Source organism: Colossoma macropomum, unplaced genomic scaffold (assembly GCF_904425465.1).
Source record: "Colossoma macropomum unplaced genomic scaffold, Colossoma_macropomum, whole genome shotgun sequence".
In the NCBI taxonomy this organism is placed as follows: domain Eukaryota; kingdom Metazoa; phylum Chordata; class Actinopteri; order Characiformes; family Serrasalmidae; genus Colossoma; species Colossoma macropomum.
This window is the reverse complement of record NW_023494803.1, coordinates 26498800-26526711: the sequence shown is the minus strand read 5'-3', so window position 1 is coordinate 26526711 and position 27912 is coordinate 26498800. Positions and strand designations below refer to the sequence as shown.

At 38.2% G+C, this 27912-nt stretch overlaps 1 protein-coding gene across 2 annotated transcripts; it reads left to right on the top strand.

The window, feature by feature from the left end:
• Window positions 1–27912, top strand: cunh14orf180 (chromosome unknown C14orf180 homolog). 2 transcript variants are annotated; one of them, XM_036593721.1, is made up of 10 exons: window positions 1–464; window positions 3259–3289; window positions 8830–8916; window positions 12785–12905; window positions 20286–20316; window positions 20450–20558; window positions 22152–22312; window positions 23032–23161; window positions 23703–23729; window positions 24789–27912. In XM_036593721.1, the coding sequence occupies exons 1-10, from the start codon at window positions 312–314 to the stop codon at window positions 24992–24994; spliced, it is 1056 nt and encodes a 351-aa protein (XP_036449614.1). In that variant the 5' UTR covers window positions 1–311; the 3' UTR covers window positions 24995–27912. The 2 variants fall into 2 exon arrangements, with proteins under 2 accessions (XP_036449614.1, XP_036449615.1); XM_036593722.1 differs by lacking the exon at window positions 23703–23729.

The window sequence follows — 27912 nt, the reverse complement described above, 5'->3', positions numbered from 1 at the left end:
CCCATCTCCCTCCCTCCTTCCCCCCTCGCTCTCTCCCACCCACGCCACCTGCCCTTGAGTCTTAGCCGCCGTTAGAATAGCAGAGCAGCTGGAATCCTCTGCTTCTTCACAGACTACAGCCACTGCCCTCTCCCTCTGTACTCTCTTTTCATCTTCCAGCCTGTTACATCCTCGTCCTCTCCACATGCCTGCAGGGCTTTATCTTCTTCTGCCGGACTGACCCGTGATAGGATGGGAGGTGCCGGTGCCAGCTCTGTGTGGCACATGAACGTGCTTGGCTGTGCTGTGAGGCGGGCCGTCCTGGGACAGGGATGCTGAACGGGGGGCGTGAGGGTCTGTTCGAGCTGGGCAGGCAGCTCCAGCGGGAAGGCGACTCGCAAGCCGCCCTGCACTGCTTCCTCAGCTGTCTGCTCGGCCTGACCCATGTCCAGAGCTTCCACTCCCTGCCCAACTGCCTGCATCAGGTGAGCCTCAACCTGCAGAACCTGCAGCTCTATATTCTGATGAATCTGATAACTGAAATAGATTTAAAAAATGTTGTTTTGTTTGTATATATCTTTAAGACCAATTACATACTTACATAGTTACTTACCTATATAAGCCTATATATCTCTATTTGAAGGCTGCTTACATAGTTATATATATTTGTATATATCTTTATGTGAAGGCCACTTACAAAAGGACTTCATTACACATGAATAAGCTTTTAATGACCTTTTTAAAAAGTGTTGATTGAGTACTAATAAAAAGGCTGTGTCTATGTCTTATGCATAGATGGTATGAGGTGTTTAATTACTGGCCATGAATTGGAGATGGAGTGTGAGCATCTTTTATGCACATTATCTCTTATGTCAAAACAATGTAATTTACTACATTATGTAAATACCAGCATAGGCTGTTCATAAATACTCAAGTTTTGCTTCCTAAGGTTATTTAATCCTTATGCAAGTGCATGAATACCCTTCAGCTAAAGTCTTAACAAAACATAGTTGATTTGAATGCAGTATGAAGACAGCCATTGCACTGAGCACTCTTTCTACATTTAGTTGACAGACTGCACTCATTACTCACTCCACACAGCAGAAGGCAAACGTGCCGCTTAGGATGTGTTATATGGCTACCTGAATGGGGTTGGATATGAATTGGTATTCTCAAAATAGGCTACAACAGTTATGTAAAGCTCGGGCACACAAAAGACATCATATTTGACCTAGATTCATCTCTGCATGTATGACATGGATGCTCAGCGTGCATGCGCAGGGACATGCATGGGAACGTGCACAGCATTCACGTACGTAAATAGGTGGTACACAGAGATCCGCACACGTTAGAGCTCTCAAGGTGTGTTAACATGTTCACACATTCTGTTACTCAAGCACAGATTGTGTGTAGAGTGTGTACTTGTTGTGATGGCACACTAACCTAAATCAACCAGGTACAGCGAAATGTTTTCAGAATGCCAACCAGTCCTTGCATATTTTACATGGACCAGTGCATTTTCAATTACTCACAGCATGACTAGCTGAAGACTGAAAGCATTCACATTTTTACGTGAGATGTTACACACATACATATGCACATACATTATTTTCCAAAGAGACCAGCACTCGTTTATTTAATTACAGACAAAATAGCCAATAAGTACAAAGTTACTGGTGACACTTTATTTTGAGTGGTCCTTTTTAAAATGAAACAAACACTCAACGGACTCTCAGTAACATGTCAAAAACATATGAGTGTTAGGATTAGGTTTTGGGTTGAAGTTAAGGTTAGGGTTAGGATTAGGGCCAGGGTTAGGGTTAGGTTTTGGGTAAGGTAAGGTTTTGTGTAATGGAAATAACATATTAACAAATCATCTACTAATGTAAGTAATGTATCAACAGTACAGCTACAAGATATTTAATTCAATGTATTCAGATGCTTCGCTACTGCTACTTCACTGATATGTTGATGTGTTACTGATAATCTTTTAAGAGTTTATTAATCATCTAGAAGATCTGATATAAGACAATCCAAAACATTATTAAAAGATATAGAGAAAGTCTCTTAACAATCACGAAAGGCCTGGTAGACCACCAAAACTGTCACTGTCAGATAAACAGTACTTGAAGCTTCATGAGCAAAGAAATGCAACCAACTTCTAAGACTGAACATAGGTGGTGTAAAAAACTATCTTTGCAGATTTCTGAAAAAGCTGAAAGCAAGTCTTCTGAAAAAAAGAATGAAAGCCATAATAACTGCAAAGGTTGGACACACTAAACTAAATACTAAATATTTCCTGATGCTAAAAAATGAAGAACTTGTACTTAATGGTCATTTTGACTGGAAATTAAATAAATGAGGGTGGTCTCCGACTGTTACACAATACTATGTATGCTATATTAATGTGTTTGTGTGTTAAAGAAGAATCAGCACATTTGCTGGTGAGAGAACAGCGAGAAATAAACTTTAAATGAAAAGTGGTGATCGTAGGTCTATGTGAAATGTATCTTCTGGTGTGCTTGATGCTGTATCAAAAACTTAGCACTGGCTAGTAGATTTATGCATTCTGCACTAGAGAAAAAAAGCATAATCAGCTGTTCATCAGTGTTTATACACCACGTCCTCCTAAGTTCTCCAGTGAGCATAGCCTTCTCTAATCTAGATGCGGACATGACTGTTTGATGACAGTTAGTCAAATAACAGCCCAGATAACTTGGTGTTGGCCTCACAGAGTTTCTAGCGAGTCCTATCAGCCAGTCCTGTCTGAACGTTACAAGTGTCCCAGGAAATGGAGTGCATATAAACAGTAACCCTTATACAAGCGTAAAGGAATGTCTGGAATTACACTCTCCAGAGTCTAGCCAAGAGTGCTTCAGCTCCAAGGTGCAGGAGGATTTTCTCTCATCTCTCATTACAGCATTCCAATATAAAGTTTACAGAAATGTATCATGAATACTTTGACATTGTCTAAGTAAGAGGTGCTTAGATGGCTAGAATTAGTTTTGTTTGGGTTTTTTGGGAATCATTATTGCTTTGCCATGAGATCGCCTTCTATGAATCTCCAATAACCCCCTGAATGGCCAGTGGGTCCAGACTTCAATTGCACTCTTATAACTTAAGATTAACTGACTCAGTTTGCATTGTTTTCCTTATAGTTACTGAATAATAAGCATCAGGATATAATAAGTCTAAGAGTTTGAGGGGTTTATCATAACAACAGATTATGACTAATAGATGATCTGTAGTCACAAAAGGCTTTTTTTCTCTCTTTGATAGATTGCGGAACTCTTCATTGATGAGAAGAATTGTATCCTTTTCTGTGAAGCGCAAGCAATGATCCACTGCTGGTACTTTTTATCCAGTATGTTGATACGAAGGTCTAGAACAGAGGTCACCCTAGTCTTGCAGGACCGGATGTGATCTTGTAACAGATTTACATGTCTAAGGACCACCTGTTGAACTTTTGTTGATGGACTTTGGTGAAATTAGCCATGGGTGGGCCACCTCTAAAACCCACCCCCCCAAACTCCTTTTATCTATTTACCATGAATGCAAAATCCAATAGTTTTTTTCTGCACATAGCTCTCAGTTCTTTCATCACTTTTATTTACTCCGGTAGTATTATCATAACTGTGAATGGCAAAGACCACATACAGTTGCCAGTGATCTGCTGTTATCTTTTATCACCAGTCCAGTAGTTTCTTTTAAAACTAATGCCTAGTCTAGTAAAACAGAACTAACAAGAGTCTTGTTCATTTACCATATATAATGTGTTCTCTGCACATGCAACACACATCTACATGCTTGATTAAAGTTTTTTATGGGGACTTTTCAGCCATGCTATCTTACATTACATCTAGGGGCTAATAGCAGGCTTGATGTCCATCTGAGAAAGTTGATGAGCCCACCATCTCCATTACTTTGAGCTCCACCTTTACAGGCAGGATTGATTTAGAAAGTCCACACTCAGTTTGTTCCCACATTAATACATCTGCATTCCCAACCACATTTAACCCACATTTAAATTTCTCATAGTTGTCCCCAGATGTTCTCACTATGAGATCATGTCTGGCCCTGCAGTGCTTAAGATCATCCAGAATTCCAGCGCTGTGGGGCTGGATCCAACACAATTTGGTGATTTTTCTGTTCAAAATCACTTGGTTCAGTTCATAAGTTAACTTCTAGGCTTAGCTGGTGCTCAAATTGTGAGGGACACCTTCCAGGACCAGAACTGATGATCCTATACTCCTTTCTGTGTTTTCAATCCACACCAGATCTGCAAACATCCTTATGAAATGCTTCACTGCAAAACATTATTTACAGATATTTAGTTATGAGGCACCTCCTAGTGAAGGCCCACATCAGATGACCAAAATTTGCACTAAATCTACATATCTATTTAATTCACTTACAGGCTTTGCATGCAACAGTCATGAGATTTTAGGAGGAAGTCAAACAGTGCCTCTGTCCTGCACACCCCAGCTTTGACACAGAGCTTTGTGGTTGTGTTTTTTTTTCCTCCTAAGAGGATCTGCAAGCCTTTATCATTAGTCAGCTCAAAGAGCATCAGAGCTAATTAACCTGGGTGGACCCAGCCTGTGCTCCACTCCCACCATTCATCCACAGAGTGCTGATAACCGCGAGGCTTGTGTTATATGATATACATTCCTCCTTAAACTAGTTGCCCCTAATTACAAAGACATATAGTTTATATGAGTCTCACATTATCAGCTTCCACTAATGGGTCATTTCTGAAAGAGCCAAGATAGCTTGGCTCTCGACTCCATGACAAAGCTTTAACATAAAAGATGTTAACATGTGTTAGAATAATTGTTCTAGCACTTTTAATAAGGTGCTGGAAATGAATGATAAGTTATAACAATCTAGTGACTTTTATCATTTAATTGGACAGTTTAATAAGATTTGGAGAGTTATTTTGCATTGTCTATGCATAAGATTGGAGGTGATGAGGGGAACGAGGGCAGGGCAAAACCAACGGTCATACTGAGTGTGTGGAAACAGTAGTAAATGTAGATTTGATCTATAATGTTCTCATTTACTCTAAGATTACAGACAAAGGTCTTATTCACCCCCAAAGCTATAGACTCGAAGCCAGACATTACAAGTGGCTTGGGCCTTATTTCAGAACTGGAGGAGGAGATTACCTTGGATAATTATCATGCCATTAATCTAAAATGACCTCCACAAACAAAGGAAAAGTGAGGTAGACTACCGATCTATTGTTTTCTTTTCATGGATCTTTTCTTTGTGTCTAAATTAGGGGTGCCAAAAGTTTTTTTGTTTTTTTTTTCCTGGGGGGGCAGTGTTTGTTGTGGGCCAAGCACCAAAAAGACAAACAATATTCAAATAAAGAAGGTAGGTTTCAAACCAAGCTTTTAAAAAAGTGTTTCATAACATTATACTATATTTTATTGCTGAAATACTTTACAAATTCCATTATAAAAAGAAGATAAGACTGGAATAAGTTATATATAGTATGTCTTATTGGATGAGGGTGTGGGAGTAGAGTAATTTAGGGTAACATGGGCCACATTTTGGGTCACCCTGGTCTAAAGCGATCCCTGTCATTTTGCTACATTCATAATTTGTTCAAAACTTCTCAGTATGCTGTAAGATGACTAAATAGGATTTAAAATTGTGTAATTCAAAGCATTAGGTCATCAAGGTTATATAGATTAAGTGCACAAGTACAGAGAGGTCATCCTAAATGTCCTATAGTGACATAGCTTAGCTTTAATTAGCTACTAACTTATCACTAATGCCACTACAATATCACTTCACTAGAATGTCTCCCCTCAAGGTTGGCTGCACACAACCAGCTTAATATCATGTGACTTTTGCCATGACAGTTCAGTTAAGGTTTCTGACAGTAGGAATAATATATCTCAGGTTTAGAGGTAGTAGCTTGTTGCTATTCTGAGTATTATTTGACATCACATACTAATACAGTTGAATGGAAATCCATTCCAGTCAATGTGTGTGATAATATGCCATTGTACTGATAGAATAGGATATATTTGGATATACAGTACATTATGGAATACTTGTAATCATAAAGCGACATATTACCAGAACCTCTAATAAAATGCAATTTAAAATACAAAGAATTTTTAATAATCATTTAACCCCTTAAATGGTCAGGGCCCACTGGCAAGGCCAAAGTTTTATTACACACTTCTATAACTTAAGAATAATTCAGCCAGTTTGCACTGAAGTCCATGTAGTTACTGAATAATAAGCCTTAGTATGTAATAAGCCTGGGATTTTATTTTTTATCTATGTTTATTTTCATATATGCTATAGCTATTCAATCATAATTTATTTCAGATTCAGCTGTTTATGCAAAAGTCACTATTATGATGTTATGAAAACTGTATTAATCCTCAAATTATTAAACATTTACCATAGTATTTATTATACAAACATTTCATATTATCTCAGCCTTAGTGCATCTTTTCTGATTAGGATAGCATGTTTAAAAACACTTCATTCAGGACCCCTTTAATGAAGCTCAGTGTGGGCTTGAAAGATCCATTGTTTAAACTGTAATCATTTCTGCTTGAAGTCAATACAAATTTGATTTGTTCCAGGCCTCACTGTACTTAATTTAGTTGATTACAAGCATGCATAACAAGCAGTTCCTTCACCTTCAGCCTGCTATGTACAATGTTAGAACTCCCAAGCCACATCCAAATCCGCCCCACCCAGCTGCACGCTAAAAATACACCAGGAACTCTTGGGAATATGTGTCACATTCCAGAAAAAGATCATTGTGTATTAACAGCTTTAGCACAAACAGTACAAATGAACTCTAATGACGATTCCCACATGAGACTAAACGCTGGTTATAAAATAGCTCATTTTAGAACAGTAGCTTCTCGCCAGCTAGTTCCCTCTTGGCACCCGTGCATATTGTTTGGGAGCGCTGAGCTCTCGCCTAGAATTCAGTGTCGTCCTGGCACCTGAAGATGTAGAGCCATTATGCTGCTGCCATCTTTCCCACTCAGTCACATATTGAACACACTGACTGAGTTAGCAGTAATAGTTTTACTTGTCACTCAAATCCAATATGAATACCACAGCTATAACACTTAACTGAAGAGTACCTCTCAGAAGGATTCCTCCTTAACCCTCAGACACCCATTTACAGTTTTTTTAATGTATTTTATTTTTTTCCCAGGGTTTAGTTTAGTTTATAAATATTACATGGTTTTAATAACCATGTCCCTTAGAATTAAACAGGATGTTTTCACACTCTCCCTCTAAAACTGTCTTATGTAAATGATCTCTTCTGATTGGATGCCCTGTATTGTGCCTTGTTGAAAAAGCAGCCCAGGCTGAAGCACTCCTTATAACTTCAATCATAATGGGTGAAGCTAAACTGTTTTAGGCTGAATAGCTGGATAAATGTAAATGTGTTGGTTTTCATGACATCACAAAAGCATAGAACTCAAAATACGCACTTTAGTTTCTATATATGGCCATTATGAACTGAGGAGCCATATATATATATATATATATATATATATATATATATATATATATATATATAAAACCAACACATTTACATTTATCTTGAGCCTCACTCTTAACACTGGAGGAGGCTTTAGTACAGTATGCTTCACTTTACTTAGAGTGGACAAATATGACTTATGAGCTCTTATAATTTGTTATGATCAGTATTTATAATGTATTATGTTAACAATTCATAATGCATAATAAACATGGCTATAACGTAATGCATTTTTATAAATATTTATAGCTATGTTTATAATGTCTTATGAATGCATTATAACATGTTATGAATGTGTTTATAGATGCTTAAAAAATGTGACATTCATAGAAAGTGTTACCGAAATATGTATATTTCATTAGCAAAATCAGTGCTTGGGTTTTGAGTGTTTGTTGGGTTTTGTACTGTTTCAGTTAAAAAAATAAAATTTCCACAATTTTCCCCTAAATCTCTTCAATCTGCCAAGACAAAACATTTTCTATCCAAACAAGCCCTTCTACATTTATGACTGACAGTACAGACACAATTCAGGCTTCAAGACACTCCCAGAGTTTTTAGCTAAATGACATACATTTGTCCATTTTAATAGATCATAGCCCCGGTGCAAAACTACAGCTCCAGTACTTTGAACGGTCATGACTGATCAACTATGTTTGGAGTAAGAGAAAAATTGTGTAAATTTGATTGTTTCACCAAACTATCACTTTACAATGTACCTTCTTTGTCATTCAGAGTTATTTTCACACTTTGTGATACGAAAATAGAAACATTTGCTCGTTGTGACACGTGACTGTGTTATGTCCCACTCTGAAGTGGGTCATTCAGGTTTATTTTAAGAACATTTTCCTTTCCAAACAAACAGACTTTAATGACAAGTACAAAGTATCGTCTTACAAAGAATGTGCTTTTTATTTCCTCCCACATGCTCTCGTGTATGTCAATAAACTCTTAAATGCATGTCTATTATTAGTTCCCACACATGTTTTGTATCTTTGTATGGACAGAGAGATACACAAAGAGCACTGGCCAATCAAAACTGCAGACAAGGCACAGTATAACAGTATAGCTAACACTGTTACTTATATGAAGCTCTATTCCTTGATGGGAAAGGTAGCAGGCGCTACGGCAAAAGCTGATTAAAATTCATAGAAGTTTTTTTTTGTATTTCCTTTGGTCACACAAAGTGGCTGAACAAATCTGAATTTAAATACAGTGTGAGTCACTGAGCTGTGTGTGTGTGCGTGTGTGTGTCATCATAACAACCCGCTAATCCCTGTGACAAGCATGGCTGATCCTTCACTCATATAAAACAGATGAGAAGGCGCTGAAGTTCATTCAGGCAGAGAAGATGTTCTATGAAGTGGCATTGATCGAGCTCACCGCTCTGCAGGGGAGCACAGGCAAGTCTGCTTTACGACTTTTGCTTCTTTTGCGCTGCTTGCTTCTTACTATTAGAGACCCTATGAACTTTACTATGGGACTATAGGGTCCAGGGTGCATGAGAGTATACAGTATTAAATTACTATGGAGAAGAATTTTCCTGTACTTAGTAAACCCTTTGGCTCAAAAGACACTTATAATAGAAGTCAATGGTCAGTCATATTAAAGGAAAACTCCAGCACATTTCAACCTAATCTCCATCTGCTGCATCTGTAGCATACACTAGCCTAGACAATCATTTCTCTATACTTAGGAAACCCAGAAAACATTTACATTTACAGCATTTAGCAGACATTCGTATCCAGAGCGACTTACAAAAAGTGCTTTGTCTATCTAGAGGAAGTATCTTTGCTAGTTACAAATAGGTTAGAGAGAAAGCCAGTCCTGAGCTCAGATACTGCTAGAAACAAAAGTCCCTGTTGATACCCAGAGAAAAAGGAACAGAGTTAAGCACAGCGCAGTTCAATACAATACATTTCAATAAGTGTAGTACCATATACTACAATGAATACTTAACTCAGTGCTCATTTAAGTGCTGTATAAACAGATAAGTCTTCAGTCTGCGTTTGAAGACCGTGAGAGACTCTGCTGTTCGGACAGCTAGTGGGACTTTGTTCCACCACCTGGGTGCCAGTACAGAGAAGAGTCTTGATGCTTGTCTTCCACGAATGTTGAAGGGTCAAACCGAGCTGTACTTGAAGCTTGAAGGGCTTGGGGTACAGTTTGAATTTTGACCATTGCCAAACCCCTTGGCTTGGAAAACACTCATAACAGAATCAACGGGCAGGGGCTAAGGCAACACATTTTCTGTACTTATACAAAGTACAAGGAAACACATCAAAATTATTGTCATTGGTAAATGACCATATGCTGCAGATTTGGTAGTTAGAAATTAGGTTGAAAAATGCTGCAGTATTCCTTGAACACTTTATGGCACTTAAACATCTGAAAACAAGGCAGTAACCCTGTAAAAGTATCTGCGCACACCTATAACTTAAGAGTAAGTAGCTAGTTTGCATTGTTGTCCATTGTAGTTGTAATTACATTGTATTTTTACATGTAGTCGTAGTCAGTATTGTAGTTACATTGTAGATACTGAGTATTAGGCCGTAATAAACTCTAAAAAGATTTTAAGGAGTTCAGTATGTACATAGCCAGTCAGAATGATTCGCATGTAGTCAGATCTAATGATTTGATAGCAATTTTGCAATGCCTTTGTGTTCTAAATCACAGAGACAAATACCAGAGAAGGTATTTCTGATTGTAATGGCAGTGCCCGTGCTATTTTAGGTTATTTTATATTTGCTCCGATAATCACAGTGCACAGCTGGGATGAGTGCAGGGCTGTAAGCTACAAGAATAAGCATTCTGTCATGCCATACCTACACAACTGAGCTGAGCCCCTGATCAGGAGACTAAAAGGAAACAAACACTGGACTGGATTCCAACCACAACTGCAGAGAGCAGCAATGTGTTTATCCCAGGTTCATCTTTATTTACGGTGGCCATGCAAGCATTCGTGGAGGAGGAGAGGCCATCCATCTCCTCTCCTGACACATGTCTTCATGGCGTTCCTCTGGCTGTCGGGCTGTGCTGAGGCAGCAGCCTGCTGGAGCGTGGGCTGAGAGTGGGAGTGCATCAGCCCACAGAGACAAATGGCTACTGTGTACGTTCTCTCATTAAAGAGCCGCTGGGTTCCATGGAAACGGCGGAGCCTGACTCAGCGCTTTTGAGGCGGCCATAACTGCCGTGGCTTCCTCCCTCCGGGCAGGGCTGGTACCTCACTCACTCAGGCTCAGATAGCTACTGGCAGCTTTAAGACCTGCATCCCTTCATGCCTCATACGAACAGAAGTCAGGTGTCTCTAGCTCTTTAGGTTCGCTCATAGATAAGAATCTCTGGATATGGAAATGGTGCATTGAAAATATTTAGATTTAAGCCCCCATATGGAAAGGTAGAAAGATACACTGTGATCATTCCAGCTCAAATGCAATAAAAGTGTCAATATGTTCTTGGCCTTATTACAAGCATGTAGTACAAATACATCATTTACAACAAAAACATGAGCTTTTTCTGGACTTTTATGGTTAACTGATGAGTCTTACCATTACAACTCTGTGTCATCCAACAAGATTTTGGGTAACACAGACTTCCACTACTCATAGCTACATTGGCCTTACAGCTCCAGGGCAAATTTAAAGAAGCAAAGGAGGGACATTTGGGGGGTCAGGGGAGCTCAGGAGGGCTAGATCTTCGACTTGGAGGCCACTTGGAGGCCCCGGATTTCCTACAGTGGAAAAAAAGGTCTTAAATGGTAGTGAAAATATTACAAACTGTAAGGTTGTCAAAGGCAAAGGCACTGAGGTTTTGCATCCTCGTCCTTTTTTCCACCACACACAAATAAAAGAGACTGACAAAGTTGTCTTTTGATTATTACAAACTTCCAGTGGACGCTATCTCCATGGCAACGTTTACATGGCTGCACGCTTCTGTCAGTCGTGCAAATAAGGCAACGAATGATTTGGCTAAGTTGGTTAGTTGGTGGTTGTCATTCTCACTAAAACAATGTCTCTGGGCCTAAATACTTGCTAGCAGGCCCCCCAACCTGTAATCAGGCCCCGCCTGAAATGAAATTCCAGCTATGCCTCTGCTTTAGATACCAAACATGTCTTGGCCAACCAACTACATTTGAGGTAAGGGGAAAATTGTGCTCGTTTTTTTGGCAAACCAATCCTTTAATGTCTTAAATATTATTATATATACTGCCCTTTAAATGGTAAACACCTACCATCTCTGGATATGGAAATAATGCATTTAGGATATTTTGATTAAAGCCCCCTATTGAGGCTCAATGAAAGGTAGAAAGATACACTGTGATCATTTCAGCTCAAATGCAATAAAAGTGTCAATTTGTTCTTGGCCTTATTACAAGCATGTAATACAAATACATCATTCACAACAAAAACATGAGCGTTTTTGGACTTTTATGGTTAACTGATGCGTCTTACCATTACACACCTCTCCTCTTCCCCCTTACTTTGAATGTAGTCGATTGGCCAAGACATATTTGACATCTAAAGTTTGCTTCTATAGTTTTGCACTGGAGCCAAAATGTTAATATAAAACAACTCTGTTTTGTATTAACATTGGTTGGGTGACCTGCTAGCAAGTATTAAGGCCCAGAGACATTGTTTTGGTGACTAACCAACTAACCAACTTCATTATAGCTAAATCATTACAAAATTACCAACTATTACTGTAATCAGAAAGAAAAATAAACATCCCTATACCCATACAATGCTTTCCATGTAATAGTCTTAGAATGTAACAAACCTGGAAATTTAAGGGGTTGGTACTATATACTGTACAGTTACTACACAGAATTAGAGAAGTCTTATGTTCAAGTGGACTAACTCTATTTCATAGGATGTTTTGAATCTTTATATCAATACCTGAGATGTAATATTTGTGTTTTTTTTTTGTTTTTTTTTAACATTTGTCAGGCCCAAATACCATCTTTGCTTTGCCTCATTACTTTTCCATCCCCTCCCTTATCTCATGATAACATTTAACAACTGTTTGTTGAGTGTGTGATTCTGTGTGCTTAAGGATGTCCATTTAAAAGTATTTGAATTTGTGGGTGTGGCAAAAGCAGTTGCCCTGTTGTCTCTATCTATCTCTCTCTCTCTCTCCCTCTCTCTCTCTCTCTTATCCACTTCTACTTTCCCACTGCGTCACACTGTTGTGCTTGTCTCAAGGGTTCCAGCTCTTAAGGCATATTGTCTGACTTTCTGACACAGTGTGTGTGTGTGTGTGTGTGTGTGGCAGGCTCTCAGGAGGACGGTTCCCTTGGCTCTCCGGGATGGCTCTCTCAGGAGGAGTTATCAGAGCAGGCCTCGCAGGCCCAGGATCTTGAAAGATTGGCTCAGCTTTGCATCATGAGCAAAAGGTAAGAATTTGCCTGGTTAATGCCTTTACAGTGAATTTGCCTGGAAAGTGCTGTAAATGATCTGTGAGGGGACATGAGGATTGCCATGTGTTGACGTTCATGAATTCTTGTTTCACTGTGCTGATCGGTATAGTTTAGCATAAAGACAGGACCCCTGTAGTTGTAGTACTGGATGAAGTATGTGGAGTATAGTATATGGATACAGTAACTACAGAATCATTTGTAGTGAAGTACTGTCTTGTTTTCCACCTGGAATTATTTTTAGCCTTCGAATGAAAGTGAAAGATTGTTAGATTAAGCATAATATTGACAGAAAGTACTCTTCTGAAAGTAATGGTTTCCTGGGCTCTGATTCAGGAGGATATGATGACATTAATATGAGGAATGGTCCTCTGTGTGCTGGCCCAGATAGGAGGCGAGGCCTTTCTCATTATGGGCACTTAATGCTTGTAATTCAACATATCTGTTCATACCTTTTCATATATATGTATCTGTCTCTCTCTCTCTCTCTGTGTATATATATATATATATATATATATATATATATAGGTTCAATAGGTTGAATTCCCATATTCCCATCTTGTTTTTATTCCTGTGTATTTTGAGCACTTTAATAATACTGTAGTAATAGTGTAACAACAACAAGTCATTTGAGGTTATGGATTTATTTACATGATCTTTATCTCAATGAACCAGAACTGCGTACACAGAAAGAAAGGGAGAAAGGTGACTGGTGTCATGTGAGTCTGCAGGCTTCGGGTGTTACTGGGCCACATTGACATGGGTGTCCCGTTTCCTCAAGGGGCTTAACATGACCAGTGAGTCATTTGTCAGGCCACCACATACTGTACACGTGTGGACAAAGATCAATGTTTATACTGTTCCCCCTCCCCCCATCACACACCTCTGTTGGCACTGGTTACTGACCTAAAGCATTTAACCTTATTGTCCTATGGAAGAATTTCGCTTGTTGGTGCTACAAGAACGAGAATGGCATTAAACTTGAATGAAATCGAGATTGTTTTATTGGTGCCCTCATGAGATTATGTTTCCGAGGACACAAGGATAGTTGGTGGTATTTGCATTGTAATCTCTTAATCTGTACCAGTGGGTCAGGTAACACAAGAAAGCTGAAAAGGGCAGAGATTCAAGTTCTATGTGCCCAGTGAAAGGGTAGTCACATTTAGGTGCAGCATGTGTCTTTCTTCAGACAGCATCAAAGCTCAGAAGTTTGTCTTTGAAATACTGAATGTGTGTTTTCTTCACAGTTGGAAGAAACATCTATATGGTGTTTTCATTAAACGTGCAGGAAAACAACAGTTCTTGCCTTTTTTTATAGTGCTGCGACTATGAATGTGAGTGTGAGGAGAAACGTAAAGCAACTTCTTCTAGATTCAGCCCATTCTGCACCTGATAATTACACCTACAGTTACATGGGACATGAGGGGTGGGGGATGATTGAATATCATCCAAAGTCTAGTTCTAAAATTGTATTTGGATTCAAAATAGCTGAGTTAAAAATAGATAACAGGCAGCTGCTATCAGCACTCAGGTGCAGCTTAATTTTGGGAACATCTGCAGATCTTCTGAAACAATGCCCCTAAACCACACACACACACATACACACACACAGAGACAAAAATAATACACTGTGTGCAAAATTTCCATATGGATAAAATATATTACTTCAGCACAGTTATTGACAAAAGTAAGTAAATCAAATGACAGTGTTTTGTTAGTGTGAGATAATAGTTTGACTTAATTGAGTGCATTCCTTTTTTAGTGCACATATACCCTTAGAATAGCTCACTCCCCACAGAGTGAAGAGGAAATGGTTTAGCCTCTTGAATCTTTCAGTGTCGTGGCAAGTAGCGCTCCCCTTGCTGAGAGCTAAGCTATGTAACTGCTGATCAAGTGTCCCCTGCGGACAATCCAAAACAGAGCAAACTGACACCCGGCCATTACTAATTGAAGCCTGACCATGGTTAGGAACAACCTCTCGGACATCCGCCTTACCCAGAAAGAGCATGTTCTACATTCATAAGCACATGTAAAGGTGACCAGCAGACTTGGTGGTCTTTAACCCTGAATGTGAAAGTAGTAAGATATACAGTGCAGGGCTGTACAATGCAACTATATTGTGGCATGTGCTAAGAGAAATGAATCCTGTGCAAATATGAAAGAGGTCACATGTGCAAAAGAACATTATGTACTTTGAACATCTATCCATGCAAATATTTTGTCAAGTCTTAACACTCATAGTAATTGTAGTCATTTATGTAATGCATGAGCTATTCTTACTGCACGGCATGTGCAATATCAAATATTACCCCAGTGCCCAGGCCGTCTCCTCAGCATGGTAATGTGAGCTCTGATGCAGGTTAAGTTCTAGTGTTTATAGTAGTTGTAGTCCATCAAGTAATTTGAACAGTAAAACCATCGGTAAACAAAGGACCTCACTATGTACAAAGTACCCAAAGTTTGTTCAGTTTGGGGCTGTAATGTCATACGTAAAGACAGCTACAATTTGGGATTGTACCATTTGCCTGCCAAACAAAAATAAGTCAGCCCGAAAACATCTTTAGATTTGGAGGCTGAGGCACTGATGCCGTGCCTACTGCCATTACTATCTTTAGCCTTTGTGCCTTTTTATAACACTGAGCTTCACCGTTAGGAAATAATTCACTTCCTCTTTTAAAATCTGTTACAGCAACCACGATCCAGCTGGTGTGGGTTCGTGCCTTGGTGTTGTCTTTTTTAACGATGGACATAAACTCTACTGTAGTGCTAATAACACCCCCTTTTGGGGAATCCGAATCATTGTAGAGAAAAATACTGTACATGTCAGTAAATTTCACGTGCTGCTTCTATTTTTTCACAATTACAATAACAAATAATTCCGCTAATTATGATACATACTTATTAGAATTATTATTATGTTTTCATTTTAGTACTACTTTCCTAGCACTGGTGCTACATGTTCAAAACGTTTATGTACAGCCCTGCTGAAGGATTCTTGGACAGCCCTCAAGCCTTTTCTCTTAGAATCAGCACATGATGAAAGTGTCCTAGTCTTATAGTATTACACATGATGCATGCTGACTTTCAAGGTGCTAATGCTAATATCCTCAGGCATAATGAGCCATCTCGGAAACAAAGCCTAGTGTGAAGCTGAAATTAGCAGTCAAGTGAACGTGTGCGAATGCAGGAACACTCCATTGTTAGTCAAATATGTGACCCTTTGCATATGGACCCATATTTGCTGGCACAGGTCTCACGTTTCCACTGCCTCCATTAGAGGCCTCAGCCAGAATCACGGCGCACGTGTGGTGGGATTTGTTGTATACCGAGCACTGAAATGGATCCACATACCTGACAACACGGCATGCCTCACTAGGCCTGATTAAAGCCTGTCATTGCTGCCGTGTTTTGGAGGTATTTGTGTGACAGGGTGCTAGATCAGAGGGGTGAGTTTCAACCCTGGATCAGATTTAGCCTTTGTTAGAGCTGAACTACTTTTTCTAAGTTGTATAGTGTGTGAATCTTAACAGAGCTGTAAAACTGTATCTTATATAATGTAGTGTAGGTCAGTGGTGAGGCAGCTATTAGAAAAAAATCCATTACAAATTTCTAATTACTTTTCTCAAATTGTAATGGGATTACTTTGTTTACAACTTCTTGGAACAAAGCAATCTCATTATTTATTGCTGCATTACTAACCCACACACATCTGTGCCAAAGTAAAACAAAAAAGTCCCAAAATAGTCTTTTTATGTACAAAATCCTTTGTATACAAAAAGTAGCCAATCTTATTAAGCATCATTTAAAAGGACTGTCACTGTCTTTGCTTCTGAACAAGACACACATGGCTACATTGATTACACAGATTACACTTTAGGATGTCTAGAGAAACTTAGAGTTTCCCACACTCACGCTGCGATGGTCATACTGCACTCACGAATTATGTACTATGACAGGCATCAATAATCTATGTAGAGAAAACCTATGTTTTAAATGCACCATATGTAATCAATATTGTTCTCTTATGGCCAGTCAGTGTGGTATGGAAAGGTTCCACATCCATTATTATCCATTTTATTGTCATTTTCACTGCCTAGTGAGCCATATAGTATTTGAGTACCCAAATTTGGTTACCTTTCTCACTGGGGTACCAAGCATGCTGAGCCAGAATGTATCGGTGGAGCTAGTAATGGTTTAAACCAGTGATTGGTCAAACATATCACAGAATCATACAGCGTTACTGCAGTCAACCAGACTTGCTGTCTGTGACTCACATAAAACCAAATAAACCAAGTTATTTAACAAGTAAAACATAAATCAGAACCTAAAGCTCTTCCATTGTTGCTACTGTTTGTGTTTACTGTTAAGATTAGATTTGCAGGACAACACAAGGTAAAGGGAACTCTGTCTACTTTCACAGTTCTGTTGTGCGATGGGAAACTGATGGGTACTCGACCAGGGTAGGGATAGTCCTGTGTTCAGATCTGTAGCTGCACTGAGCAGTACCATACCTTTCAGTGGAAAACATCATTAGAGACATTTAGACTTTGTACTGCATTATGCTCAAAACTAGTGTGGATACATATACAGACATATAAGTGTTATGGTTAGTTGTTTTGGGTCTGCCATGTCTGTCATGTATGGTGGCTTTTTTTTAGCTGCATATTCTCTTTACCTATTGTCACTGTCATAGCAAAACATTGTAACACTTATTTGAAAACTACCTGTCTTTTACTTTGTGTAAACTTTTCATGGTGAATGGATCAATTGAAATGGTTCAAATTACTTGGAATAAAATCTCGTTACATAAACATACATTAAACTTAAGAACAAAGTTTTTGCTTATTCGCTATCATTCCTGAGCTGTGAGGATTTCTGACAATAGGGACAATAAGCAGTAAAACAGAAGTGGTTTTCTGTAATGTACGATTCCATGAACCTCTCATGCGGGTCATGGTTTGCCATGTGAGAGCTCTCAGTGAGGAGGTGACGTGAGGCCCTTGTTGAATTCTCTCAAGTGCTTCTCAAGTGTCAAGAGATGTCAAAGGTCACATGAGGCCAATGTTGAAGGCCAGTGTCAGCAGCATGTCTGACAGCCTCTCACTTGCACACACCATGACCATGACATATGATCTGCTTTACATTTACATTTACTTCATACAGCATACATTGCACTGTTTGCCTCCTATAGTTATTGCTTTTGACCCTTAGGAGCTGCAATTATTGCTGGTGATAAAAGCATGGGGCAGTTCATTATTAATTATTTTTCACCAATAGCACATTGGTGCACATGGAGAAGTATTTAAACTTTCTAAACTTTGTATGCTTTGTATCTTTAAAATGTTTGCCATGTGTTTTTGGTTGCATAACATAATTGACATCAGCAATGCAAACTCTAAGCTGTCAATACAGAATGTATATTGAATGCGAATGAAATCTGTTGTGCAATTCACTATTTAATGAAGTATGTAATTAAATCATTACATTTGAATAGTATAGCAAAACATAATAAATAGACTACAGCTCAAAAGTTTATCAACATTCATTCAATATATCTCAGTAGAGCAAAGATTGATATATATGGAACGAACATTGATATATATTGAATGAACATTGATATATATTGAATGAACATTGATATATATGGAATGAACATTTATATATATATGGAATCAACTTCGATATATATGGAATGAACATTTATATATATACGGAATCAACTTTGATATATATGGAATGAACATTGATATATATACAATGAACACTGATATATATGGAATGAACATTGATATATATTGAATGAACACTGATATGTATGGAATGAACATTGATATATATATGGAATGAACTTTGATATATATATATGATGAACTTTGATATATATGGAATGAACTTTGATATATATGGAATTAACATTGATATATATGGAATGAACATTGATATATATATGGAATGAACTTTGATATATATATATGATGAACTTTGATATATATGGAATGAACATTGATATATATGGAATTAACTTTGATATATATGGAATGAACATTGATATATATACAATGAACACTGATATATATGGAATGAACATTTATATATATATATAATGAACACTCATATATATGGAATGAACATTGATATATATGGAATGAACATTGATATATATATATAATGAACACTGATATATATGGAATGAACATTGATATATATATATAATGAACACTGATATATATAGAATGAACATTGATATATATATATTGAATGAATCTTGATATACATGGATCGAACATTGAGATGAAAAAAATGATAATATAATTCATAAAATGTTTTGTTTAGACAGAGAGGGACTTTTGGGGTTGTGTGTGTTGTAGCCTTGCACCCCACACACACACACACACACAGACATTGTTATTTAATGTTGCTATGTTGTTGTTCCTCAGTTACAGTGTGTGTATGTGTTTACTCTGTTATTTTGTGTCCAGCTCAGAGTTAGGGAGAGTGTGTTTGTGTTTGGTGACCATCAGAAGAAAGAGTAGGGCTAGGAGTGACCTACCTCAATTTTCAGTTGCTTTTCAAGTGGCACTGTTTTGCCTCGCTCTCAATGAAAGACCATTTTTCAAACAGAAATTATGGCCTCATCTGACTCTTCTTCTGCACCATGTCAAATTATGTATATATTGAAGCTCAACCCATCTGTGTCTTCACATCATATATCAGCCACTCTCAGGTCACTCTGTCCACGGGATCACTGTGTATAGATACTGGTCACTTTATCAGAATTCCCTTCCTTTAAGCTCCACCTGGAGTTTGTTAATGGCCCATTTATTGATGTACAGTTTTTCTTGGCCATCCTCAACCCTTCAACAGTGACTTTCATTCAATATATATCAATGTTCATTCCATATATATCAAAGTTCATTATATCATAAATATATGTGTGTGTGTGTGTGTGTGTGTGTGTGTTTTCTCTGTAGAAAATGTGTTAACATATTTTCAGACAGAAAATCACCAGACCAGGGTGTTCAAACTTTTGCATATGACTGAATGTAATTATATAATTACAAATTATTTTATTAAGACATTCCCGATGTGTCCAGAATGATGCACAGACCTGTAGATGATAAGCTAAGCCTACATACCTTGTCATATTTGTCGTAGATGTTCAAATAATCTGGATTAACAACCCAGTAATTACCAAAAACAGCCATTTATATGTGTGTGTCTCACATATGCACATCCTGAGAGTGATACACTAACAGCTTACAAGTGTTATTGGTGCTTACATATGTTGCACTGCATCAACAATCTGATAAACTGTGGGCTTGTTTGTCATTTTTAATCTTTTTCTTTGTTTCTTTTCAGGCCCCATCTTGCTTTAGAGTACAGCGGCAAGGTAAGATTATCATGTCTCAGAGGACACTAGTAAATTTTGAAAATGTAAAAGCATGAAGGTCTTTAAAAGGAAAACAATTAGTTAAGTACACTATGATTGCCTAGAGTTCACATGTTGTTTCTGTATGTCACAGGCCACTAAAATACACCAGCGGGCGTTTGGTAATGATCACCCCATCACAGCCAGGAGTCTGGAGCTACTGGCCACTGTCTACGCTGAGATCGGCAAGACAGAGTACTCAGGTAGATCAAACCACAGGAACATATTTGAGTATTTTATATTAAATAAATTTGGTTTAAACTAAAAGTGAAATGCTTATCATCATTTCAAAACAATACTTAAAATCCCAGTCTTACTACATACTAAGGCTTACTATTTAGTAACTACAGGAACTTTAATCCAAGCTGGCTGAGCTATTCTTAGGTTATAGAAGTGTATAATAAAACTTTGGGCCTGTGGCTGGAAAATGTGTTTTCCATTATGAAAAGTATATAAAAAGGTGTTTTCCCTTATCAGCTATTATTATTTTCAAAACATATTATATCCAAAAAGGTAACAAAATGATATACAGCATTTTGAAATGAAATGTTTATTTACTTTTATAGTGATTTATTAAGTGTTTTGTTGTATAAATGCTATGTATTATTGTGGGAGTACGCTTTTAATGTCAAGTTATGCTATCCATTTTATCTCGGCATGGCCGTCTTTATGGAGAGTTGTGGATTGTTTTCACAGCAGTGGGTGACCCCTCCCATTTCATTCCTCATTACTTGCTAGCAGCTCAACACAGTCACAACAATTCACACACAGAAGGCCAGCAGTGTCTTAGTTAACCTAAAAATAGAGTGATCGGAATGGCAGGATGGCCACTAGGGGGGCTGTAGAAAGGCTGTCAAAATGATATTAAATTAGATATTAGCTCAGGGTGCTATTATTGAAGCCAAATAAAAATTATGGCCTACAATATGTGTAATGCAGAAAAGGAAAAATTATTCATCATCAATAGTTTCACAGTCATGTTAAAATAGCGTTCTCTACCCTGCAACACTAAATTTAAACATAGTACATATAAATGTAAAGCTGCCACTCAAAAATCAATGAATAAGTAACCATGTACAGTTAACATGCCTTCTCCATCTTCGGCTGTAACGGAAGTTTTATTTAGACGTTAAACAGAAAGGCCTTTTCATGACTTTGACAGTTTGAGGCCAGGCCTTTTCTTCTCTTTATCCCATTCAGGCAATAATGTCTTTAGCGTCCTGAAGGCTAGTGGAGAGCTGCATTACCTCCTTTATTTCTGTTATGCTGTGAAGCATGCCAGATGCCCTTCCATGTGGTTATATACTGGGTAAAAAAATGTATACCGGATGTTCAACTCAGCTACTGAGTCAGCGGCTTTAAGAAAGTGCTTTCACTACAACATGCCATCCAGTATAGCCTCTTGAAAAATGAGGGTATATTAGCCATGGCACAGGCTGTGCTGTTCACAAAATCAAGATAACCACAAACTAAGTAATGACCAGAATATATACAGAACAGGAATACACAATATATCAGTTATTTTATCATTTTTTTAATGCTGTCAAATATGGTACACCAGGCACTTCAGTATGACCATCCTGCTTGTGGATGACCTGTTTTGTTTCAGCAGTTCAAGGCAGGTGTTCTTTGTCTCAGTTTTTGCATGAGGACGTGGTTACACAGTTGGTGAAACATCAAAGAGGATTGTTGACTTTGAGCTCGATCCCACAGGAAATCCTTTTGCTTCCAAAAGGTTACTTATCCACTGTTCTGCTAAAAGTGTATCATAATTTTCTTGGCTGCTCATTTCACAGACTCGTTGGGTCAGTGTGTGTCAGCTCTGTCAAAGAGGTTCTCTGCTGCTGAGTCATACAGCAATACACTCAATGGCTTCTCTCACAGCCATAAGGACAGACATACTGAGCTCCGGCACAGGAAAGAATCCCACCCACCACCAGACGCTCAAAAACCAAAGGTATTTATGATGGTAGTCTAAGGACTGATCCCTGAAACAGTAACATTATTTATAAGAGAAGGAAGAAAATGTTCTTAACTTCAAAGTTCAAATAATACAAATCTATGCAGATTGTTATATATGCATTTTTAATAGTAATAGTTTCTACTGGTGAGCCCACTGAGGAGTTAAACTACATCATTATAAAGATATTTTATTCTAATTCCAATTCAGGACTTATTCAGCTATCAGTATTACAATAATTCGCCTAATTGCAATTTCAGTTGATCACTATTTTTAAGCAGACTTTTTCACCTTTTTCTGACTTTTCACAGTTGTTAGCTTTCACAGTCATATGTCCGTTTACGTTGCTAAAGATTGTGAACTGGGTGTGTCATCATCCTTTGGGTTTGATGAAAATGCTTGTAAATAAGAAAAAAAAAATGTTAAATGCTTTTATTATGGCACATCGTAGGTCTTGCAGAAACAAAAGCTCTGACTGATGCTATAACATCTTTAGAGGGCAGCATTGAGTAACGTTTGTTTGAGCTGTGTCTGTCAGTTGGCAGCTTTCTAAGTGTTGACAGCTAGGAAGCAAGAGAGCTAAACAGCTGATAAGACGTCTTAGGCCTGTACTTTACCATTAAATGAACAAAAACAGATTAAATTGTTAAATCCATTTTGACATGACAGTGTATTTACGCACCAAGAACAATTTTTTCTTTTACTGCTGTCTTTAGGTCATCAACAGCAAGATTCCTACTTCCATCCTGAAGAGGACCAGTGTGGGCGGCAGTGAGTCAGACCCGAGCCACCGGCGGAAAACAGAGAGACGGGTTCGCTTCAGAGAGCCAGAGATCATCGTACATGGTGAGAGCTCTTACATGAGATTTGAGGAAACACTGAGACTGTTAAATCCTTCCTCTGGTCAGTCACACAAACCCCTGACCTGCAGGTCTCTCTGACCAGTTGTTTCAAGTGCAGCCTGCATCAGTAAGAACTAGCACTTGAAGGAAATGAGTAACGTTAATGAAAGATGTGGGAGAGCGCTGTTACAGAGCTTTCTCTGTAGAGAGGGAAGTTAATGAATCATCCAGGTTTAACAGCATACTAACATGCCAGAGTGATTTACATACTTGGTTAATTATGTATGCAAATGAGGCACTGTGCAAGTCTGTGCCAACAGGAATATATTGCCGTGTACAGTGTCTACAAGGTATTTGTAGCAGGCTAATTGTTTCTTCTTAGGGGATACATGAACCTTTTCTGCTATCATTTATATGATATTTAAAGGCCTTTATGAAATGATAACTGATTCATGGTTTTGTACTTGCTGCTGTTCTTGTCTGTGGGCATGTTTTCTAAGCCCTGAAAGTCTAAAAGGCTTTATCTCATCTTTCTGGATTGACAGACATTCCATATTATGACTGTTTAGGAGGTGAGTGTACTGAAGAATCACTGCCTTCTGGTGATGAGTTACTAATATGCATGAGAAAATGCTTTAACACTCACAGAGTTTTCCAGATACAGATTAGAACTTGTCTTTGATCGAGTTTTACTGCCAATGAGGATTCTGAGGACTCTCAGTGTGTTCTCACTCTTCACTGTGTCTGGAAAAAAATAATGGTACTGAATCGGAATGATCAGTGATGTCACTGCAGTAATGGCATGATGCATGGCTGATTATCTCATGTGAACCCCTTGTCTGATTTTTAGACTGTCTACATTGTAAAATGCAAATGACCAAATTTGATTTGTATGGTCAGACCATAGCTGCTTTGCTTGCATATCCATATTGGTTGTCATAGTAACAACACAGGCAGGCATCAGCTGATGGGTCAGGTAAACTGTGAACTTTCTTGTTGCACTGTCTGACATCAGAAAGGGAAACAAACTGGATGACAACAAAAAAAATAGCATCTTATCTGACTGGTCATGTTTATAGATCAGATTTGACTTCCAATGGAAAAAAGTCAAATTTCCTGTGGGTTTTTGTCATCAAGACTGCACAAAATCTTTCCCGCTCAAATCAGATATGATGAACAGTCAGATATGAGCTGCCTGTCTGACCAAAGCTGAACCAATCTCAAACAAGTACACAATATAGCCTCCAGTGAGTGTGCACATACAAATACTGAGAAACCACGAATATGAATAATGAATAACTGGTAGTTAAAGACTGTTTTACCTGGAAATTAAATAAATGAAGGGCGGTCTTTGACTTTTGCAAAGCTCATGTTTTTCCATTTAAGTAATGTATGAAGGAATGGAGTACGCAGCGTTAAAGCATGTTATGCCACTTATTCCATGTAAGCATGAAAATTTAATTTTGTCAATTTTTAAAAAAATGTGGATTGTGGATTCATGTCTGTCATCCAAAATGATTCGTCAAGCCACATAACCAACTAAAGCCTTTTTCTGATAAACAGTTGTTCCCATTCACATACTAGGATTTGTATTAGTTGCTTCTGACCTCTTTGGCCTTTGTCCTCTGCAGCGTATGACTCCTCCCAGAGCCGGCCCTACCTGGCCCTGCTGACTTGCCTGTTCCTGCTGCTTTCCGCACTGGGCTTGGCCCTGTACTGCACTGACCGCCGGCGGCCCCATCGAGCCTGTGAGGACCTGCAGGCAGCGCTGGCCGTCTACCTGCTGCAGCTCAAGCAAATCCTGTGGGGCTGCTGGATCTGGCTCACCATGCAGTGACCATGCCTTGCCACTGAAGGCAACAGCGTTCTCCACCCATACTCTTTGGAAGGAATGCCAGTAGGTGGAGAAGAGGTGACTCATGAGCCGCAAGCTATGGGGACATGGGAGAACCTGAAGCAGTCTGTGCTTTTTGGTGAATAGGGAAGCACTTGGGGGAAAAAGGTTCAGTTTTTGTGGCTTCAAATAACACAGCCACAAGGAATGTTGGGAAAAGACGTTCTTCATCCACCTTTATGGTCCACTATAGGTGATCAAAGACCATGAACTTCTGCACGCCACCTACACATGGTGTTCTTAAGCCCTTTATGATGGCTCAGTTGATGCCATATCATCGTTTTTACTAAGAGGCATATAAATCTCCAATCTCTGTAGCTATCCATCTGTTCTTGTAGCAGTTGTGGTCAGACCGCATTTCATGTTTCTAATGCTGTTTGTTGTCCCTGATCCAAAGAATACTTGCCTGGGAATACTCAATCACAATATCTGTGCAGTATGTACAAAGTATTCTTTGGATTCAAATCAATACATCATGTTGAATTTCACACCCACCTTATGCATCACCCTACATATCTCAGTTATTCAATCACCTGTGCTAGTTTTTCATTTACTATACAGTCTGTGATTGTCTATGTGCAAGAAAAACGATATTATTTATTTTACTATTAATCAAATATGCTTTGAATACTGAAATATGCTTTGAATATTGCATAATTTCACTTGTAAATAGGAAATACTAATGACTGTCACCTAAGTAAGCCATGTTAATGTGCATAAAATATTTGAATGTACCTGCAATCGTGAATACGAAACGGAATGGCACAATAGCTATATCTGCATACCTACACTCATTATTTCAAATGAAGGACTGTGATGCAAAGTCAAGCACAAATATTTCCATCTTTTGCATTCACTCAAACTAGAAACAAAACTATTTCACAATGAAGATGGCCATATTTTATGCGATGCCAGACTTAGTCTATATGGAAAAAGGGCAAAGCCATTTTTAGTTTAGGAAAATCCAGATAAAAAAGATGATTATTTCTATATTCATGTCAGTTGAGTTCATTTTTACAAGAACCAGCTGTACCAACTTGGCATCAGTATAACTATGATAAGTTTATTTATTTCACTATTTTTATATGTTTTTTCTAGCTATCCATTTTCTATAGTTAATATAATTTAGATTTTTTTTTACTGCTTTTAAATTCAGTATTTTATCTTCGATCTATATTTAACAACATTAGTGGTGAGCAGTTTTTCAATCAGACCTTTGTTTTATGTCGTTTTGGAGAGGACAGATTTTTCAACCATTTCAAGCCAAGGACATTTCCTTCACTCGCACAGTTACACATTAAATAGGTGTTCAGTACCAGCAAAAATAAAAGTAACAAAAAAATCCCTTTCTGTGGATGTAAATTCTTTAATATTACTCTTTGGAGCACACAGGTGAACTGAGCTATAAATTAAATATAAATTGGCATCAGTGGTTTATTACTGACATAAGAAGCTAAAAATGACTGAGAACTATTACACACTTCTCAAGGTAGAGTGTTGGTTGGTTTAAAAATAAAAAGCCAATAAGCCAATAGCTTTGGTTGGAAGTGCTCTCTATTTTGGAAGGCATGAAGCACTTTAAAGTGTTTTTTGTGACATCAGAAATACACACACACACACACACATCATCTAAACCGCTTATCCTTCGGGGTCGCGGTGGGGTGCTGGAGCCTATCCCAGCTGTCATTGGGCAGAAGGCAGGATAACATCAGAAATATATTTGTATAATCTATTTAGATGAGGAAATCCATATTTTACACAAAAATGTCTGGTTAAGTTTTGCCAGTGTTGGCAATGCCACAGCCATCTGTATCCAGGAGTACCAGAGAGCCAGAGAGTAGGATGGGCCTTCTCCTCCCATCACTCAGCACAATGCCAGCCAAAGTCGATGTCTGTTAGCCAACACAACAGAATTGTCAGTTAGTGTTCTCCTTCAAGCATGTTGAGCTGTCCAATGACCTAGTGTTACCCTAGCATGATGTGATTGCTGGTTTCACATGTCTCTAAGGGCGCATGTGCTAGCCTTCACCCTTCACCTTAGCTCTGTAGCATTGTGTTGGCTAGCGAATTGACTATGATTGAATCGGAGAGATAAATGGGTTAAAATTTTTATGTAAAATGAAAACTCCAACAAACCAGCTAACATTGTTAATCATAAACAAAACTTGGTGCCAACATGCTAATTGGACCCCATTACCTTTGATTAACTGTCAGGCCAATTAGCATTTTTGATCCTGTTAATTATTCTATATCCCTGGGCTACAGGATCTAAGAAAATACACCAGTATATTACAAAACACTGAGAGAAACTGAAACAATTTCTAATGAAATTCCCTTCAAAATATACCCCAGAAGAAATTAATGTCTTAGACTCTTCTACTATTTAATTAGTTACAGTATTTAGATCCTTCACACTGTCTTGTGTGTGTTTTTGGGGCTGCACACACCACACATTAAGACTCTTAGTTCTATTGGGATGTGATGTAAAATGAGCCACACAAATGTATATTGTCATATACAGCAACTCAAAGCACTGTGAGACATCTGGGTGGAACTATGTGTCTGTTAAGGTCACACAAAATATCTGTATGTGAGAACAACAGCATTAAGTTAAGTATATCATTGTATATAACTATGTGTATAATTTGAGCTATATGCAACACACCTGTCCATTGCATAGCACAATTTAATGCTTACTCTACAAATGTGAACTGTTTTAGTGGCAATATTTAGATAAAAGGGAAAATCAGCACAAAGGTTTGTACTTGAATTCCCAAAGCAATATGAAAAACTGAATTGGCTGTACACTGGTGGTTACTGGACATATACACCTATTAAGCAATAAAGTCTCTTCAAATACA

What these genes read in the sequence shown, in the direction of transcription:
- cunh14orf180 (XM_036593721.1), top strand. Translation starts at nt 312, where the DNA reads ATGCTGAACGGGGGGCGTGAGGGTCTGTTCGAGCTGGGCAGGCAGCTC. An exon ending in TGCCCAACTGCCTGCATCAG is followed by an intron (nt 465 to 3,258) that starts GTGAGCCTCAAC and finishes TCTCTTTGATAG; the next exon opens with ATTGCGGAACTCTTCATTGA. An exon ending in CTTTGCATCATGAGCAAAAG is followed by an intron (nt 12,906 to 20,285) that starts GTAAGAATTTGC and finishes GTTTCTTTTCAG; the next exon opens with GCCCCATCTTGCTTTAGAGT.